At 38.1% G+C, this 18,008-nt stretch overlaps 1 protein-coding gene across 2 annotated transcripts; it reads right to left on the bottom strand.

Annotated features, from left to right (window-relative positions):
- Positions 1–2,150: 2,150 nt before the first annotated feature.
- LOC130738669 (transcription factor MYB52) lies at positions 2,151–13,506 on the bottom strand. Of its 2 annotated transcripts, none has more exons than XM_057590766.1 (3): positions 12,978–13,506; positions 11,827–12,258; positions 2,151–2,539 (listed from the first exon to the last, which is right to left on the bottom strand). In XM_057590766.1, exons 1-3 carry the CDS (start codon positions 13,090–13,092, stop codon positions 2,472–2,474), a joined length of 615 nt encoding a protein of 204 aa, XP_057446749.1. In that variant the 5' UTR covers positions 13,093–13,506; the 3' UTR covers positions 2,151–2,471. The 2 variants fall into 2 exon arrangements, with proteins under 2 accessions (XP_057446749.1, XP_057446748.1); XM_057590765.1 differs by lacking the exon at positions 2,151–2,539 and adding an exon at positions 3,199–3,624.
- Between the last annotated feature and the right edge of the window lie 4,502 nt (positions 13,507–18,008).

The following is an 18,008-nucleotide window of genomic DNA, read 5'->3' as shown; positions in this document are numbered from 1 at the left end:
TAACAAATCCTAATTGCAACACATTGATTGGTTGCATCATAGAGTAACTAATGATACATTTCCGAAAATGGCTGTCACTTAAAGCAGCAGTATGTCCTGAAGAGCACCATGCTCTGTCAAATGAACAACTTGATTCAATCATTCACTAATTACAGTATTTATATACACTGATAATGAATAACTAACTGATAATGAATAACTATAAGCTTCTAACTATCAATTAACATATTTCAGTTAAAAAGTTACTGCCTATACAACCGGTACAAAACTGTCTAGTAGTAATGAGTTAAATCAATGCTATGATCTAATCAATGCTATGATCTAATAGCCGCCCTCAGACTGGGGTGGATATTCAGCACACCCAGCTTGGAAATTAAGGAGGTGGTGAAATGGCATAGGTTCCAGTGGTTTGGTAAAGAAATCACCAAGCTGCTTTGCAAAAGCAATAGGGAGCAAATGCAATAATAAGCGAGCCTGGAGCGCGATAAATATTTTCTCAGCTTGAGCCCGAGTTCAATAATAAATATGTTGGCATAAGCTTAGTTCATTATGTATGATCTCATCAATTTATAGCATGTAATCATATATAGCATGCTTAATTTTCTTTTCGTTTGAAACTTCAAAATTTATGTTTTAGGCTTTTAGCAAACGATGTAAGTAAATCCAAATTATTAGAACTGGACTCAATTGCATAAAAGGAGGATTAACGCAATTATCCTATAATTCCTCTTGTAATTCTATAAGTGCACTAATTGTTGCATTGTTCTTTTAACTTCATTTTTTTAACTCTTTAGTATTCTCATTTTATTTTTTCATTAGTTCATTCACTTTTCATTATTGTACGTTTGACAATTCCCTGCACTTGCATATCTTTATTCATTTTTTTATTATCAAACTCACCCCTATACAGATTGCCTTTCTGAAGAAATAGATGTCGCCAACAAACTCAACAATATCTAACACATATAGGAGATCCGATATAACGTTTAAAAAACACAACTAATAAATCGTGCAACATGGTATCCAACAACTCTCCCACTCGACATGATATCAGTCAACCCAACCTTCAATTATACTAATAAATCAGGATATGTAGTTAACAAACAACCTCAACTGTCCTCATTCGATATATACGTAGAGGATACTCGTATGCATGATAGAATTAAAATAAAAAATATTACAAATGCAAATGCAAAGCTCTGTTAAGTAACATTGATCACACATTCCTCATCAGTCACTACCTAATGCTATTTTTTGGACAACTACCTAATGTTGGATGTATACAATTTTTTGGTAAAAATATATGGGGACATTCATTAAGGCCCAAACTGGGCAAAAAGGGCAATACAACATGGCCCAGATATGTAAGAACAAAACTGATCTGAACTTGTCAACACATTGACACAGAGAGCAACATATTCTTATTCACCAAAAAAAAAGAGCAACATATTCTTGACCATAAAAAAAGTGCACCATATTCAGATCAATCAATAGCGGAAGTAAAGATGGATCATGTTGCATAGTTGTTCGTTTTGTTTTTCTAATGAGAGGAGAATTTTTTTTTAACATTAAACGGAAAGCAAATGCTTTTATTTATAAAATATTACCCATCACAAAATACAGAAAAGTGAAGCAAAAGTATGAGGAATTTGGCACCTTAATTCTCTCACACGTAGTTAGATTTTAATGGATTGAACACAACCTAAAAAATGAATGGACCACATTTAAAAACCATTTTCCCCTAAAAAATATCTAAATATTTTGATTATCTAATGCCTAATTCAAAGTAGGCACAGTTATGGGAAAATGAAAAATAACATTATGTAACTAGGTACATTTTTTTTGAAAGGCCAAATAAATTCATTAAGAAGTCCATTTAACCTGTCGTCAATCATAACAGCAAGCAAAATATATGAATCATTGCGATAGGTCCTATAACATGAAATCTTATATTCTATATGACAATATATCAAATCTCTCAACATATGCTCTTAACTTAATGGATAAAGCATATGCTTATTCTAGGTATAAACAAATATCATTTCTCAAAACAAACAATAATGTGCACAAAATATATGAGAAAATATCAAACTAATAAGAGTTTCATTTAGAGTAGTAATAAATGTACTTACAATAAAAATCACATCATTGAACCAAATCTCTTTCATACTACATGATCCTTAATATTATTCGGTGGCTTGCCCTTAGTCAGAAAATCGCCATCATCAACTCAATGCGTGACATGTTTAATAACCACTTTCTTTTCCTTAACACGTTCTCTTATGGATAAGTATTTAATGTCAATATGCTTATTTTGACTTCACTCTTGTTGTTCTTAACCATAAAAATAGTACTTGAGTTCTTACAATATAACTTCAATGGCCTAGAACTAGAAGAGTCTAGAACTCTAAGCTCGAATAGGAAATTCTTCAACCATATACCATGCGAGGTAGCCCTAAACAAGAAACAAACTAGACTACCATGGTGGAAGTAGTAGTCAAAGTCTGCTTTGCACTTCTCCAAGATATAGCTCCACCAGCTAGCACAAAAACAAAATCAGATTAGATTTTCGGGTATCAACGCAATCAAAATAGTCTAAATCGGAGTAGGCAACCACTTCCAATCATCAGTTCTTTTATACATGAGCGTGAAGTTCTTTGTTTCTTGAAGACGTCTCATTTCCTATTTTTTAGCTCTCCAATTGTCAATATATACATGGATTAACTAAACTGATATCTTCCTAAAACTACAACAACATATGTAATGTCAGGTATGGTGCAAACCCAACGCTCAAGTCAGTATATGAGAGTAAATCTCAAAATGATAGAAGAACAATCAGTTAAAAAAATGAGTAATATGCATGAGTAAATGAACAGCAAAACCTATATTTATAGGTCGTTATTCATATGAATCAAGGCCTCCGTGAAGTCTTAGTAATAGACTTTCGGGACAATGATTATCCTAGATAACCCTATGATGTCTTATTATTCAAGTCGGGTGAGTCCGCTTGCTATCCTAAATGAGATGTTCCTTGTCTTAGACATTTCTGCCAACCAACAAGATGTTCACTTAATTGTGAGACCTTTGATAGGTTAAGATGCTATCGGGCCTTGTGGCTATTTGGGCCGACCGCAACAACCGCAAAGACTTTCCAGTTCTAATTCAGTGAACTATAGAGAAGCTTAAAATCTTCAAAGATGCAAAAGTACCCATAGCATTTCTATTTTTTCTTCGGTTAATATTTAATTTTGAATTCTGTACACATACATAAGCAGTATATATTTTGTACTTCTTGTTACAAGTGTACATATATCCTTAATTAAATACGTTACAGTTTTTGTGAATGCGCTTATAGTTACATGAACGGAACCTAAGGTGAGATTTCGTTCTAGTCAGGCTTCATTCATACAAATGGCCAAATGGGCAAACTTAATTTTGCACTATGTTAGCTGCTTCCAGTAGACAAAAAATCAATGAATGGAACGCCACAATCCTTATTCTGCTCTCCCATAGCATTTTGATTGACTTCCTCATCATCTCTTCTGGCATTGTCTGTAACTTCACTTTTACTGGATTCAGTATTTACTTGAAGAAAATCATAGAACTCAACAGATTTGCTTCTTTCTGCAATATCAAACAAACACATCGATCAATTAATATTTTATCAACTTATCGCCACTAAGGAAACAAAAGTGAGGTACTTTACGAGGTCAATTATACGGTAAAACTTCACTAAACGTATATAAAATTAATGGTGCTTGTTGCTTGCTGCTTGCTGTGGTACCTTAAGCCGGATTAGGGCGTGGTACCCAAAATGAGCTGGTTCAATAATAAAGACTCATGTATTGATTAAAATTTTGATTTTGTTATATTATAGTAATGCAGTGTTCCATTCTTAGGGACATCGATATGCGAGTTGTGTTTTCTGAACTTTGTTCATCCATTAATCATGATCATTTTACGCGCATCTCAAACACCATCATATAAAAAAGACATAAAAAATGAGAGAGAAAGAGTGGAGAGAGAAGGAGTGGGAGGAGAGGGGACAGAAAGCGGCGGCATGGCGGGGGAGGAAGAGCGGTGGCAGCGGTAGGGAGGCAGAGAGTGGCAGGGGAAGAACCTACAGTGGTGTTGCTAACGACACTATCACTTCTTTCTTCTTCACAAACTTGGCGCCTAGCGTGGGTGAGCTAGAACTGTGGAAGTCGTTCCAGAAATGGGGGAAAGTTTGGGAAGTCTTTATCCCACAGAGGAGAGATCGCTATGGGCGCAGGTTTGGTTTTGCCCGCTTCTTGAATGTCCAGAATCCTTCTTCTCTTGTCAGGCAGCTGGATCAGCTGGTAGTGGGAGGAAGAAAGCTGTTCGTGAACCTCCCCAGGTTCGCGAAATCAGAGGGACCGGTAAAGGGTGGTGACAGAAGCCATGTGTGGAGGGAGAACCAGTCCCTTCAACAGGGGAAGAGTGTCGCCAAACCGCCCTCTTCGGGATCGAACAGGTCCTATGTTGATGTTCTAGTACGAGGAAGCCCAAAGGATTTGAGAACCTTTAAAAAGAATCAAGAGTCCTTGCTTCTTACACATAGTGAGAAGGCAGTTGTGCGTGACAAGGTGGATCTTGATATCCAAGTGGAATCCAACCGTGCAAATTGGCTTGATAGAAGTTTTGTCGGAGAGTTAAGGGATGTCACCCAGGTGCAGTCCCTGGAGGAGCGGTTGGTGATGTTGGGTGCTTGTTCCATCCAAGTCAGACCCATAGGGGACAACCTCGTGTTGCTGACTGGAGCGGAGGGAGGAGAATTTGATTATCTGCTGGCTGATAGAAAGGATTGGGTTGAGGATGTCTTTCTGACCTTTGAACCCTGGAATCCTCAAATCGTCCCGCGCAGCAGAATAGTCTGGATAAGGTGTGAGGGTGTTCCCCTCAACCTATGGAACAAAGAGTGTTTTGAATCGTTGGCTAGGAGCTTTGGCGAACTAGTGGCTATTGACCCTAACACCTCTTCCTTCATCTCGCTGGAGGTGGCTAGGTTCCGGGTTAGAACTTCAATGCTGGAATCTATCCAGGTGTCGAAAAGAGTGAGGTTGAACAACAATGTGTATTGGGTCAGGCTGGTGGAAGAACTGGCACCACCTGAGTATCAGTGTCGCTGCCCTCATCGGAGCCCAACCGAAGGTACTGACTCTGAGTGGTCCTCGAAGGATTTGGACGACTCCTCGAATGGGGATGAGGAGGCCGGAGACATAGGGAAGGAGAGGGAACACGCCGGCGGCGGCGGGGTTATACAAACCCTAGATCATGTCGAGGAGAACACGTGCCTGGCAGTGGGTATTACAAAAGAAGGTTCTGGTTTAGGGGGACAGTCGAGCCAGTACGCTGATGTACCAACTTTGCATGAAAAAGGAAACCCTACAACGGTAGGTGGGCGACAGGTCAACGCTTGTCTTGACGCTAGTATAGTCGCGGACACAGAGGATGGGAATCTTGAGGTTTCCATTCTTCATTCCCCCTCTATACACGTGTCGGGGGTTGCTGAAAAGGGGTGTGTATCAAGGCCCCAGAACACAACTAACAATTGTGTGTTACCTTTGGGCTGTTCCTCCACGGCCCAATCTGATTATAGGTCGGTGGAACCACTTGGGCTTGACTCTTCTTCCCCGGTGGCCCAATTATTTGAGGGTAATGTGATCCCGAACGTGGAACCAAAGTTTACCAATAGTAAAGGTGAGTCTTCCAAGGGTAATTCAATAGAGGATTTGCCGGAGATAAGGGGGAAAAAGATAAACTCTCCACTGATGTCTTCACAATCAGGAACCCACTTCTCTTCAGACGAGAACGATGGGATCGATGCCACCTCTAAGGCTAGCGGTGCCTCTCGGTCACAGTATTTTAAGGAGGTGTCGATGACAGCAAGTTCTGAAAGTGACCCAATTCAAAACCTTTCCGTCGACTGCTCAAGGAGATTGGCGGAGAGGGAGGATAGAAAAGAGGTTAGACAATTCATGCTTTCTTTATGTGACTCTCTGTCAGAATCAGGGATTCTCAATTGCAATAAGCTGTTCTGGGAACGTTCTAAAAAATCGGAGGCCAGAGATCTCTGGAACTCTGGTAAAGCCTTGGGGGTTAATGTAGGGGAGGATGACGAACGAATGATTGATAGAATTCTGGAGCTAGAATACAGGGATGAGGAGGAGATGGAAGTCAGTTCAAGAAGGGCGGTAAAGGGTATCCCATGAGGATCTTAAGTTATAATGTGAGGGGGTTGGGGAACAGAGTCAAATGGCGGGTAATCAGAGAAATAATCACCAGGGAGGAGGTAACGTTTGCCTGCTTCCAGGAAACAAAATTAGAATCTGCCGATGGGAGGCTTTGCAACTCAGTTTGGGGTGATGACGCTTGTGCTTGGGCTTTCACTCCGGCTATTAACAGGGGCGGTGGACTGCTGTGTTTATGGCAGACTGACACATTTAAGCTGGTGGAGAAGTACCAAGGCAGAGGTTTTTTGGGCCTCCGTGGTTTATGGGGAGCAACAGAGGTACCTTGCTGTATATTTAATTTCTATGGGTGTGGCTCGCTTGAGGAGAAAAGGCAACAATGGGAGGAGCTTATTTCACTGAGGTCCAATCTTGCTAATGTTGCCTGGTGTGTGCTAGGGGACTTTAACTCTGTGAGGTCCCCAGATGAAAGAACTGGAGTTTCCTCTATTTCTGCTTCTTCCCGTAGGGACACAGAGGAATTCAATTCCTTCATCAGTGTGATGGGGTTTATGGACCTTCCTCTAGTAGGGAGAAAGTTCACCTGGATCCGACCTAACGGTAATGCTATGAGCAGGTTGGATAGAGCATTAGTATCACCGGAATGGATGGATCCTTGGCCCAATTGTTATCTTCATGGATTAAGTAGAGACGTTTCAGATCACTGTCCGATTGTCATCAAAGTTTCCAGCCTTAATTGGGGCCCCAAACCATTTAGAACAATTAACTGCTGGATGCATGACTCTCGGTTTAAACCATTTGTGGAGAAGGAGTGGTTGGAGTTGAATATTCATGGGTGGGGTGCCTTCATAGTAAAAGAAAAACTCAAGGCTCTTAAAACTAGACTAAAATGGTGGAACACAGAGGTATTTGGGGACCTTTATAGACAGAGGAAGGAGATTGGAGGTAAGATCGAGGAACTTGAGAGTAAGGCAGAAGAGGTAGGCCTTTCCGAGGATGAGCTGTTAACAAGGCAAGGCCTCCAAGCTGATTTCTGGAAAGTAGCTAAATTACATGAATCACTTCTATACCAAAAGGCAAGGACTAGGTGGATCAAGGAGGGCGACTCTAATACCAAGTACTTTCACTCTCTCATAAAGTGGAAAAGGAGAAAAACATCCCTAGTGGGTCTGAACATAGAAGGTGTGTGGCATGAGGAGCCAACAATGGTGAAGCAAAAGGTCAAGGATTTTTTTGAAAAGAAGTTCGAGAAGATTAATGGTGTAGCCCCAAAGCTGGATGGAGTTCCGTTTAAGCAACTCTCTCATTGTGATAACGAGCTTCTGGTGGCACCTTTTGAGTTGGAGGAAATTAAGGAGGCGGTGTGGAACTGTGATGGCGACAAAAGCCCAGGACCGGATGGATTTAACTTCAAATTTTTTAAATCCTTTTGGTACTTGCTTCAATCGGACATCAAGAAGGTGTTGGATGATTTCTATATTAGAGGAGCTTGGCCAAAGGGTAGCAATGCCTCCTTTATTGCCTTGATACCGAAGTGTGACTCTCCTGCGAACCTCAATGAGTATAGACCCATTTCTCTTGTGGGTAGTCTATACAAAATTGTGTCGAAAATTCTTTCTAAGAGATTGAAGTTGGTGCTTCTATCCCTGATTGATGAGAACCAATTTGCATTCCTTGGTGGGAGGAACATGTTGGATAGTGTGTTGATTGCAAATGAAGTTGTTGAAGAGGTGAGAAGAAAGAAAAAGCCAACTATCATCTTCAAGGTGGACTATGAGAAGGCCTATGACTCGGTACGATGGGACTTTCTCCTCTATATGTTACGGAGGATGAATTTTGACGCTAAGTGGATAAAATGGATTAAGGGTTGTCTGGAGTCTAACACCGTCTCAGTCCTAGTTAACGGGAGCCCAGGACCGGAGTTCAAAATGTGGAGAGGCTTGCGACAGGGCGATCCATTGGCACCATTCCTCTTTTTGGTGGTTGCGGAAGGACTCAACGGACTACTCAAGAATGCGGTTCAGCTAGGCAAATTCAAAGGTGTCAGTTTGGGAAGGGATTCAGAAGTGGCTGTCTCAATGCTCCAGTTCGCCGATGACACTCTTTTCTTTGGGGAAGCAACTTCACAGAATGTATTTACTCTGAAATGTATCCTGAGATGCTTTGAGCTTGCTTCTGGCCTGAAGGTGAATTTTTTCAAGAGTAAGCTTATGGGGATAGCAGTGGAAAATCATAGCTTGAGGAACTTTGCTACTTCGTTGCATTGTACTACTGCGGATGTGCCTTTCAAGTATCTTGGTATCACTGTGGGTGGCAACCCGAGACGTCTCTCATTCTGGGATCCGGTTATTGCTAGAGTGAAGAAACGTCTTGCCACTTGGAAAAACAAAACCCTCTCCTTTGGCGGAAGGATCTGCTTAATAAAAAGTGTACTCACCTCTATTCCGTTGTTCTTTTTATCATTTTTTAAGGCTCCTGCTGGGGTTATTGAAATGTGCCACAGGATTATAAGAAGATTCCTATGGGGTGGAACGGAGGACATTTCGAAGATGGCTTGGATCAGCTGGAAAAGAATTTGCAAATCAAAGGATGAGGGAGGACTCGGAATTAAGGATTGGGGGAAGTTTAATAAAGCACTTTTGGGGAAATGGAGGTGGAGATTCCTAACCGAGAGAGAAGGCCTGTGGCACAAGGTCTTACGTGCTAAATACAAGCTTCCAAGTTACTCAAAACCCTCTGTTTGGTGGCAGGACTTGAAGAAAGTTTGCTTCCCGGAAGGAGGGGACCCTTGGTTTGAAGAACAGCTGATCAGGAAGGTGGGAAATGGCAAGGAGGTCAGGTTCTGGACAGATGTGTGGTCGGGAGGGCAGAAATTGAGTGAGAAATTTCCGAGATTATTTAGATTATCAACTCAAAGCCTATATCACATTGAGGAAATGGGGCTATGGCTAGATGATACATGGGTGTGGAATCTGAATTGGAAAAGAGAATTGAGGGAGTTCGAGATTGGCAGCCTTAATCTACTAATCTCAGGCCTAGGTTCATTCAAACCATCACCTAACACCAGTGACAAATGGCTGTGGCTTGCTGATCCAAAAGGAGTCTTTTCTGTTTGCTCTGCTTATGACTGTCTGCAGGATGTCAGTGAGGAACCTAGTCATGAGGTGTTTCGGCATCTGTGGAAGATCCAGGCCCCTTCTAATGCTTTAGCTTTCGCTTGGAAAGTTCTCCACGATAGGATACAATCTCGAGCCAACCTTAGGAAGCGTCGGGTGATCTACTCAGCTGAGGAGGCTCTTTGTCCGTTTTGTGCCCAACAAGAAGAGACAGGTGATCACCTATTGTTTTCTTGCCCTGTAGCGTCACAGATTTGGAGGGCAATATATAACTGGCTGGGCTTTTCTACTGTGATCCCTGAGAGAGGAAAAGACCATTTCTTGCAACACATTTACTGTTGCAACTCGCTGACCCAAAAACAGGGAGCATGGACAATTTGGATTGCTACCGTCTGGTCAATTTGGAACCTGCGGAATGATTACATCTTCAGGAACGAACCACTGATTTTTGACAGAATCCTGGATTCAATTCAGGTGAAATCGTGGTGCTGGATGAAAGGGAAGGTAAAGAATTTCACGTGTTCCTTCTTTGAATGGCAAGCACAGCCCCTTCACTTTATTAATACTCTCTAGAGCACGGTGGCCTGTTGCAGTTAGGGAGTGTTGGATCTTTTTCCTCTTTGTAGATATTAGCTTTTAGATCCTTTCTTTTTTCTTTGCCTTGACAGTGGCTATCATCCTGTTGGCTCTTTCTTGGCTCTTTGTATTTTGGCTGGAGTACCCATTTGTACTCCCTTTTATATCATTTGGCTTATCTAAAAAAAAAATCTCCAACACCATCATTCGTTTCCACCACTCGTCAATTTTTCATTAAGAAATGAATTTCATGAGATAAAGTCAATTGATTAGTGAAGTAAAATCTAAAGATGTAGTATACTAGTATTTACCTTGAATAATATGATAATAATCTATTAAATTACCTAGTTCGGGTACCACACCCAAAAATAATTAAGGGTACCACAGAATTTACCAAAATTTAATTATAAAAACATTAATGGTTAAATATGTTTTTGTCCTTGTAGTGAGTTTTGATTTTAGTCAATCGTCGGAGCAAAGTTGCATTTTGATCCTGCAATCAGAGAAATGCTTGATTTTGATTCTCGCCTGACTTTGAGCTCACGTGAAATACTTGCGTGTCCAACGAGCGCTTACATGACACGCTTATATGATCTGCCACTTCACATGGAAGATAACATGTTGATCGAGACTAACATTTTTTTTCAGCGGAACAAAAACTAATGTAACCTATTAATTTAGAATTTCTCTGTACCGGTCCAACCCAAACCTTCTTCCCCTACTTCTCACCAGATTCCACCATAACCATCGGTATGCAAGCTCCAATATAATTTTGATCACAACCCACGAAAAATCAAACTCAATTTTAAAGTTTATATTATCTTAGATCGAATTGATCTTGTATATAGGAACATGTGAAAAATATAATATAAAATCATTCATATGTTTTCATCGGACACACCTAATGCTACAGGTAATGCGTATTAATATGTAATGTGACATTTGAGTTTAAATACTCTGGAGGTCCCTGAAATTGTCTGCCGTATGAAAATAAGTCCCTGAATTTTTTTTTTCCGATTCCGAATCCCTGAAATTATTTTTTTAATCAGAATAAGTCCCTACTCGTGTTTCCAACCTATGTGGCTCAATTTTTGCTGAGTCATTTATTCCACGTGGCTTTTCTATTTTTTTAAATACACATATATTAAAAAAATAAAATTAAACATTTAAATTTAAAATTAAAATGTTATTAGCCTAATTAACCCTAAATCTAATTAACCCGAAATCCCTAAAAAGATTTTAATTTAAAATTAAAATGTTGAAATTTAAAATTAAAATGTTATTAACCTAATTAGCCCTAAATCTAATTAACCCTAAATCACTAAATCTAATTAACCCTATAAATATTTTAAATTAAAATTAAAATATTTAATTTTATTTTTAATCCATGTGTATTTAAAAAAATAGAAAAGCCACGTGGAATAAATGACTCAGCAAAAATTGAGCCACATAGGCTGGAAACACGAGTAGAGACTTATTCTGATTAAAAAAAATTTCCAGGGATTCGGAATCAGAAAAAAAAAATTCAGGGACTTATTTTCGTGCGACCGACAATTTTAGGGACCTCCAAAGTATTTAAGTCTTTAAAGTATTGATACAAATTAATGATAAAGCTCTAAAACACTAGGGTATATGCGTTTTAGTAATTAACTAAATTAAATGTTTAAGATAATAAACGGTCATCATTTAAGTTAACCTGATGAGCTTATCAAAATAGTATCAAAATAACTTATAAATTAGTCAAAAAAATATTTTTTAGAAGCTTATCAATGCCCGCTTAAGCTCAAAAAAGCTCTAACAAACAGTGCGTTGGTAATAGAGGTTTTCTAACACCATATTATGTCCTTGAAGCTTAAGTTATTATTTGGTGTAAACACATGAATGACTCATCTAACACATAGGAAACATGAAGATAGATGTACCTTGAAGAAGCTTTGTGGAACAAGAACTTGGATCTTGAAAGTTAAACCTCTTGGGAAACCGGAAAGGGCTATACGTGACACAAGGATAATACTTTTCATGATACAGCTTCTCAACAAACGAAGGGAGACATGTTGTTGTCTCAAAGTTTGTTTGATGATGATCCTGTGGAGAGAAATTGTTTGTGTGGTGAAGAGGCCCTTTCGCATAAACGTCCTCCTTGTACCTTTCTCGACGGTTCCTTGCCATCATCACATGCCAATGATTCTTGACAGCGTTATCGGTTCGTCCGGGGAAGTGCCTCGCAATCACGGCCCATCTGTTACCATGAATCCTGTGAGAAGCTAGAAGGCGCTCTTCTTCTTCTTCAGTGAAAGGACTCCTGTTTATTCTTGGATCCAGTTGATTGAACCATCTCAGCCTGCAACTTTTCCCTGACCAAATCCATGACAATATACATTTGTTAATTTATAATTCTCCCTAGTAAATAAGATTTTTTTGATAGAATGAGCACAAAACCAACTTCTTCTTGGCAAATAAATTTGAAACTATTGACTCACAATCACTTCCATGAAATCTAAACTGAGCTCATACTGTACCAAAAAAAACTGAGCTCAGGCATGTTTGATTTGGACCTGCTTTGATCTCTTTCCTCAAAATCAATTATCACCATCACTCCTAGAAGTTATTCACAAAAGCTTCTTACCATGATTGATTTTGATTTCAGAATCGATTATAGAAAAATTTTCAAACATTCATTTCGTCTGATCATGCCAAGTTGCATTTTTCTTTTTATTTTTTTTTTATTTTTTTAGAAAGCAAAAGTATTATTAGATGAAAAAGTTGATTGTACACACATAACTCACAAAAGTGAGAAATCTCCTCCAATATTACATAATAAAACCTAAGAGCAAAAGCTCTGATGCACCCAAAAGATAGTATATATGTTTTTTCAAATATTAAAGAAGTTTAATTATTAGTTATCACAATTACTATCAATCCAAGAGTAGAGTGGGTTGGGTTTTGTGCTAACTTTTTAATATTTGCAGGTGGTTGTGATATTTCACAATCAAATTGTTGTTTTGAGATGAATAGATGAAATTGGTAGCAAAAAGAAGGTGAATAGAATTATTGAAATGATCATTTTCATTACCTGATCTTCCTTTGAGCTTCTCAGCTATGGCGTTCCAATTATGAGGTCCATAGCGTTCCACCAACTCCCGGAGCTTCTCATCCTCAGATGGCCTCCAATGGCCTCTACTACACATGTTATCTCTTCCTAAAAGCTAGACCAAAACAAGACACAACAAACAAAGAAAAGAAGGAAACCCTAATTCGAGAATATTTATTTCCCCACCCTACTACCTCTTGCTTGATCTATCTTGCTTTCCCTTTATGGTATATATATAATCAATATGAACTCTATGTTGTGCGATCGAGAGTATATATATAAAGCAAAGAGGGAGAGGTACAAAGATATAAGAGGAGGCAACTAACAACAAAGACAAGAGTGGAAAGAGAATATATGGTGGTGGAAGATGAGAATTTTCCGTTAGGGATTGATGCAAACGTTTTGGCTAACAAACCCAAGTATAGCACACACATGGACATAGATATAATAGAAATATATATATGTGTGATGTGGTGGAAGAAAAGATGTTGCTTAGAAAAGCCAATTTGGTTATGCTTTCAATGTCTTTCCAAGTTTCTAACCTACAACCTCTACTTATAACCCACCAAGCATGCACAAATTCCACATTTGTATGTATTTACTAATGGAATATATCACATTGAATTAGATGATTATCATGAAACGTGAAACACTTTGCTAGCGATTAGAAAAATTGTGACATTAAGTGCTTTTTGAAAAATAAGTAATTAGTGACATGTATGTTCAATTGGGTTACCAAAAAATTCAACGGTGTGCGTAATTAAATTCTTTAAAAAAAAAGAGTCGTTTTTGGCTACATGCAACATGACAAATTGAAGGAATTATGACATCATCAGAAATGAATAATATAGTTGAGTTTGGTATTCTTGTTTAGACTATATTTAGAAGTTGCACATAGGGATGGATATGTTTAGGTTTTGATTTGATTAACTTTCAGGCATAACTAACTACATTACTTAGCTTTGAATCCTTACAAGTGGACATCGACTGCATACTATTTTATTTTAAAATTCCTGTTTTGTTTTAAGTCATACAAGCTTCTAAATAAGTGAATAATACGTAATGACATAAGAAAATACAACAAATTACCACATGTATATATTTATAAGTACATAATGTTACGTCATACATATATTTTTTTTCAAATTAAAACATGATATGTTTTTTATTAGTTAGGAAATATTGATGATCTATAACTAGAAGTTCGAGACGTAAATAGTTAAGTTTTGTCCACCGCGTATTAAGAAAAATCTGATTCACAAATTAAAATGTTTTTCTGTAAATTAATTTTAGCACGTAAAAATCATATTGTAAGTAGATCTAGTTACACACGGTTGTATTTCGGTATTTCCTCTTGTAACGGAAAAAATTGTTACACTATCACTTTTGGTTTCTATAGTTTCAGGAATACGTGACTTTGGTTCCTATAATTTAAATAGCTTAAATATAATTAAGTCCATTTATTTTCAAAAATTGAATAAATTTGGAGTAGATGTTAACTTCTCATCCAATAGTTAACAATATAAGTTTAATGTATCGAAAAAAACAATATAAGTTTATAACTTTATGTGGATCATAGTTTTCTTTTTGAATGACAATTGACTATTTATGTGACATTAATTTCAACTTAAAAAATTGTGATATATGTCAACTGGTCCAATAAAATTAGTTATTGGATAAGTTAATTTTACTAAATTTCTTTAATTTTAAAAGTAGAGATTTAATTGAAGTAATTAAAACTATATTGATCAAAATCTCTGCATTTTTTAAACTGTAGAAACCCAAAATGTAATAAAGTAATTAAATGATTTTTAATAGACAAATGTTATTATTAATATATACCTTAATATATTAGTTCATTTGAACCATTTATTATCCCAACTTTTAAGTCCATTAACTCTTATTACTTGAACTAACATTCAAAATTAGATGATATACTAGTAAAAATATGATTTAGGGATAAACCAGCCGTTTTTAACATCTTCCAATATAAAATTGCCCAAATAATTGTCCCAAATTTCCTACCTACTATTTCCTATGAAAGATCAGTATGTAGCTTCTTAAATGCATCATTATTGAAATTATAGGTGCACGGGCATAATTGCGTGAAAAAGTCAAGTATTGTTATTGAATTAATTGCATGTTGGAAAATTGTTGACGCTGATTTCACCCCAATATTAGAGATAGATAGAAAATTACAAATATAATTGGAAAATAAGAGATATAATGAGTGATGTGATAGAAAACAAAGTAGTCTAATTAAGCTGGTAACCTGGCTAAGGCGATCGAGCTGCTTCACAGAATAATCTATTATTTTTTTTAGAGAGCAAAAGATTTTATTGAAAAAGAAAAGCAAAGTACAACCCCTACAAGGAAGGCACAAAGAAAAGGAACCCGCAACACCACACCGAAAACCAACCTAAGGCGAAACCAGCGAAAATAAAACCAAAAAACCACCCACCAAGAAAGCCCATAAGCCAACTAAAGAACTAGTGACCAAAAATGAAAGCTCGCAAACACAAGAATGCTACGGACCCACATGCCCATTATCTCTAAGATATTCTGCCAGACCCCGAATAGCCTCATCCTCGCTGCCAGGGAAAACTAAACCCGCCATTTTCCCTAGGAAATAAGCCTTTCTGGCACGCGTGAAATATGGGCCAGAGGGGGAAGGAGGGTCAACCGGCGCGGCGCATGCGGCAACCTCACAAATAAGCCAAATTTATGGAATAAAAGTATAATAATTAAGTACTTAATTTAACGCAATACAAATAGAATACTTGTAAAAAATAACATAGAAGACAAAGAGCAAACAGATTGGAAAAGAACAGGAATACAGGATTAAGGAGAAAGAATTCCGCAGCACCACTTCACTGTCGTGATGGTGGAAATTCTAACAGCATGTGGCTTATATACAACCCAACTACCCTACCTCTCCCTAGCAGTGCCCACAAGCAATTTTCACATAGAAACAGAAACCAGAGGAGCAAGCCCAACTTGAGCAAAAGACACGTACAGAAAGCCTATCACCCGCTTCCAACGACCATGCAGATGAATTTTGATCCACCACAGCAAGCACCAGTTCCAGGCAAACTCAATACTAACAACAGATAAACATGACATTTTAGAGCCTGTTTGATTACAATTTTTATTTTCAATTTTTAAAAAAGTTTTTCATAAACAAATTTTAAAACAATTTTCAGAAGAAAAAAACAGCTTAAATGACATGTTTTCCAACATTTAGAAAACTGATATCTGAAAACTTAAAACAGAAACCGAAAAAATCTTTTAGCTATTTTGGTTTTTTAGTTTTAAAAACTGAAAATAAGAACTGTTTTCAGTTTTTAAAAACATATCGTATCATACAGGTTTTCAGTTTTTAAAAACTAAAAACTGTTTTGAAAATTGCAAACAAATAAGTCATTCATACACAATGACAGTCACATCAGAATCATAAATTGACACTCACAATCACAAGGATCTTAAGCATTCCAGAGGGGAAGAGACCCACTCGAACAAGAGTAGTCCAGATGGCAGTCCATTCTTTGGAGTACATCCATGAAATCTACAGGGGTGTAATTGGGTCGGATTTGAGGTGTTTATAAGTTATCATTTTGGATTGAGTTTTCTCATTTTTGGCCTCTTCTGAACAATCTGATGATGAATGATTGTTTCGATCGAGTGATCGGATTTGAATAAATAATACATTTTTACAAACTCTACACTAAATTTGAAAAGAAGAATTAAAAAAGAACATGATAAATTAGACAATATAAAAAATAGGCTTAATACATCATAATGCCCCTGAAATTGTAAAGGGAATCAGTTCTAGGACCTGTAAAATTTTTGCAATAAATTGGGTCCTTAAAAATTTTCTTTTAATTCAATTAAGGCCAAAGTGTGCCAGCCGCTGATGTGTCTTAATTTTTTTTTCCACATGGCTTTTATAATTTTTTTTAAATACCAATTAATATTTTCATTTTATTTTATTTCCAACTCATTTCCTAAAAAATAAAACCTAAATCTAATTACCCTTCAATTCACCCAAATTGTAAAACCTGCAACCCAGTTCCAACCTCTGCCTGGTTCAACCCTTCCATTCCCCTCTCCAGAACCTTCATTGCTTCGCTCCTCAACCCGTCGCCGCTCTCCCTCACCCACCAGAGCTCCTCGTCTACGGCGTCGATGCCGGCGAGGTCGTACTCGTCGCAGAGGCTCAGGATCTCGGAGTGGAACTGCGCGGCCTTGGCGAGGTCGAGTTTATCCGGATCGGCGGCTGCCATGAGGTCTTGGAGCTTCTTGGAGAGGCGGAGGGTGCGGACGGAGTGCTGGAGAAGCTCGGTGGTTCGGTGGAGGTTGGAGAGCTGGGAGGTTTTTGTAGCGAGATCGAGTCCAAACGCGAATGAATCTCAGAAGATAGGTGATCAGGTCTGTGGAGGATAGCGTCTGTCCCCTTTGTTCTCAAGCAGAGGAATCGGGTACTCACCTGTTTTTCTCCTGCTCCTTTGCGTGGCACATCTGGATGGCAATTTATCAACGGTTGGGAGTGTCAATTGCAATACCAGAGGATGTAAAATGCCTTTTCTCCAACATATTCTTCCTTGCTGGACCAAGAATCAGAGGAAGGGGATGTGGGCCGTGTGGATCTAGAGCATATATGGTGTTGGTTAAAGGAAAAGATGAAAGGGTTTCAGTGTTCAATGTATGAATGGCAGCTCCACCCTTCAATTTTCATATCCCTCCTCTAGCTAGTATGAGCCTGGGATCTGCAAAGGAACCTTGAGGACACGGTTTTTTTGAGGCATTGGATGTGTTAACCAGTGATATCTCACTTCACAATAGGCTCTGCATTGGATGTGTTGATGATGGGTGATGTTGAATTTGTGGTTGTTTCTGGGTTTATTTCTGGATTTTTTTAGTTGTTTTTTGTGGGGTTGATTTCGTGGTAAATGGAATAGGTTTTTGGTGGTTTGAGGATGAAGATGAAGATGGTGGTTCATGTTAGATTTGTTG

The sequence above is a fragment of the Lotus japonicus genome, chromosome 2 (assembly GCF_012489685.1).
Source record: "Lotus japonicus ecotype B-129 chromosome 2, LjGifu_v1.2".
Lineage (NCBI taxonomy): Eukaryota > Viridiplantae > Streptophyta > Magnoliopsida > Fabales > Fabaceae > Lotus > Lotus japonicus.
This window is presented reverse-complemented; position numbering and strand designations above follow the sequence as displayed.

Coding starts and splice junctions, on each gene's coding strand:
- LOC130738669 (XM_057590765.1), bottom strand. CDS start 13,092: ATGTGTAGTAGAGGCCATTGGAGGCCATCTGAGGATGAGAAGCTCCGG. Junction 12,259..12,977: donor GAAGCTCAAAGGAAGATCAG/GTAATGAAAATG, acceptor GGATTTGGTCAG/GGAAAAGTTGCAGGCTGAGA. Junction 3,625..11,826: donor TTCCACAAAGCTTCTTCAAG/GTACATCTATCT, acceptor TTGATATTGCAG/AAAGAAGCAAATCTGTTGAG.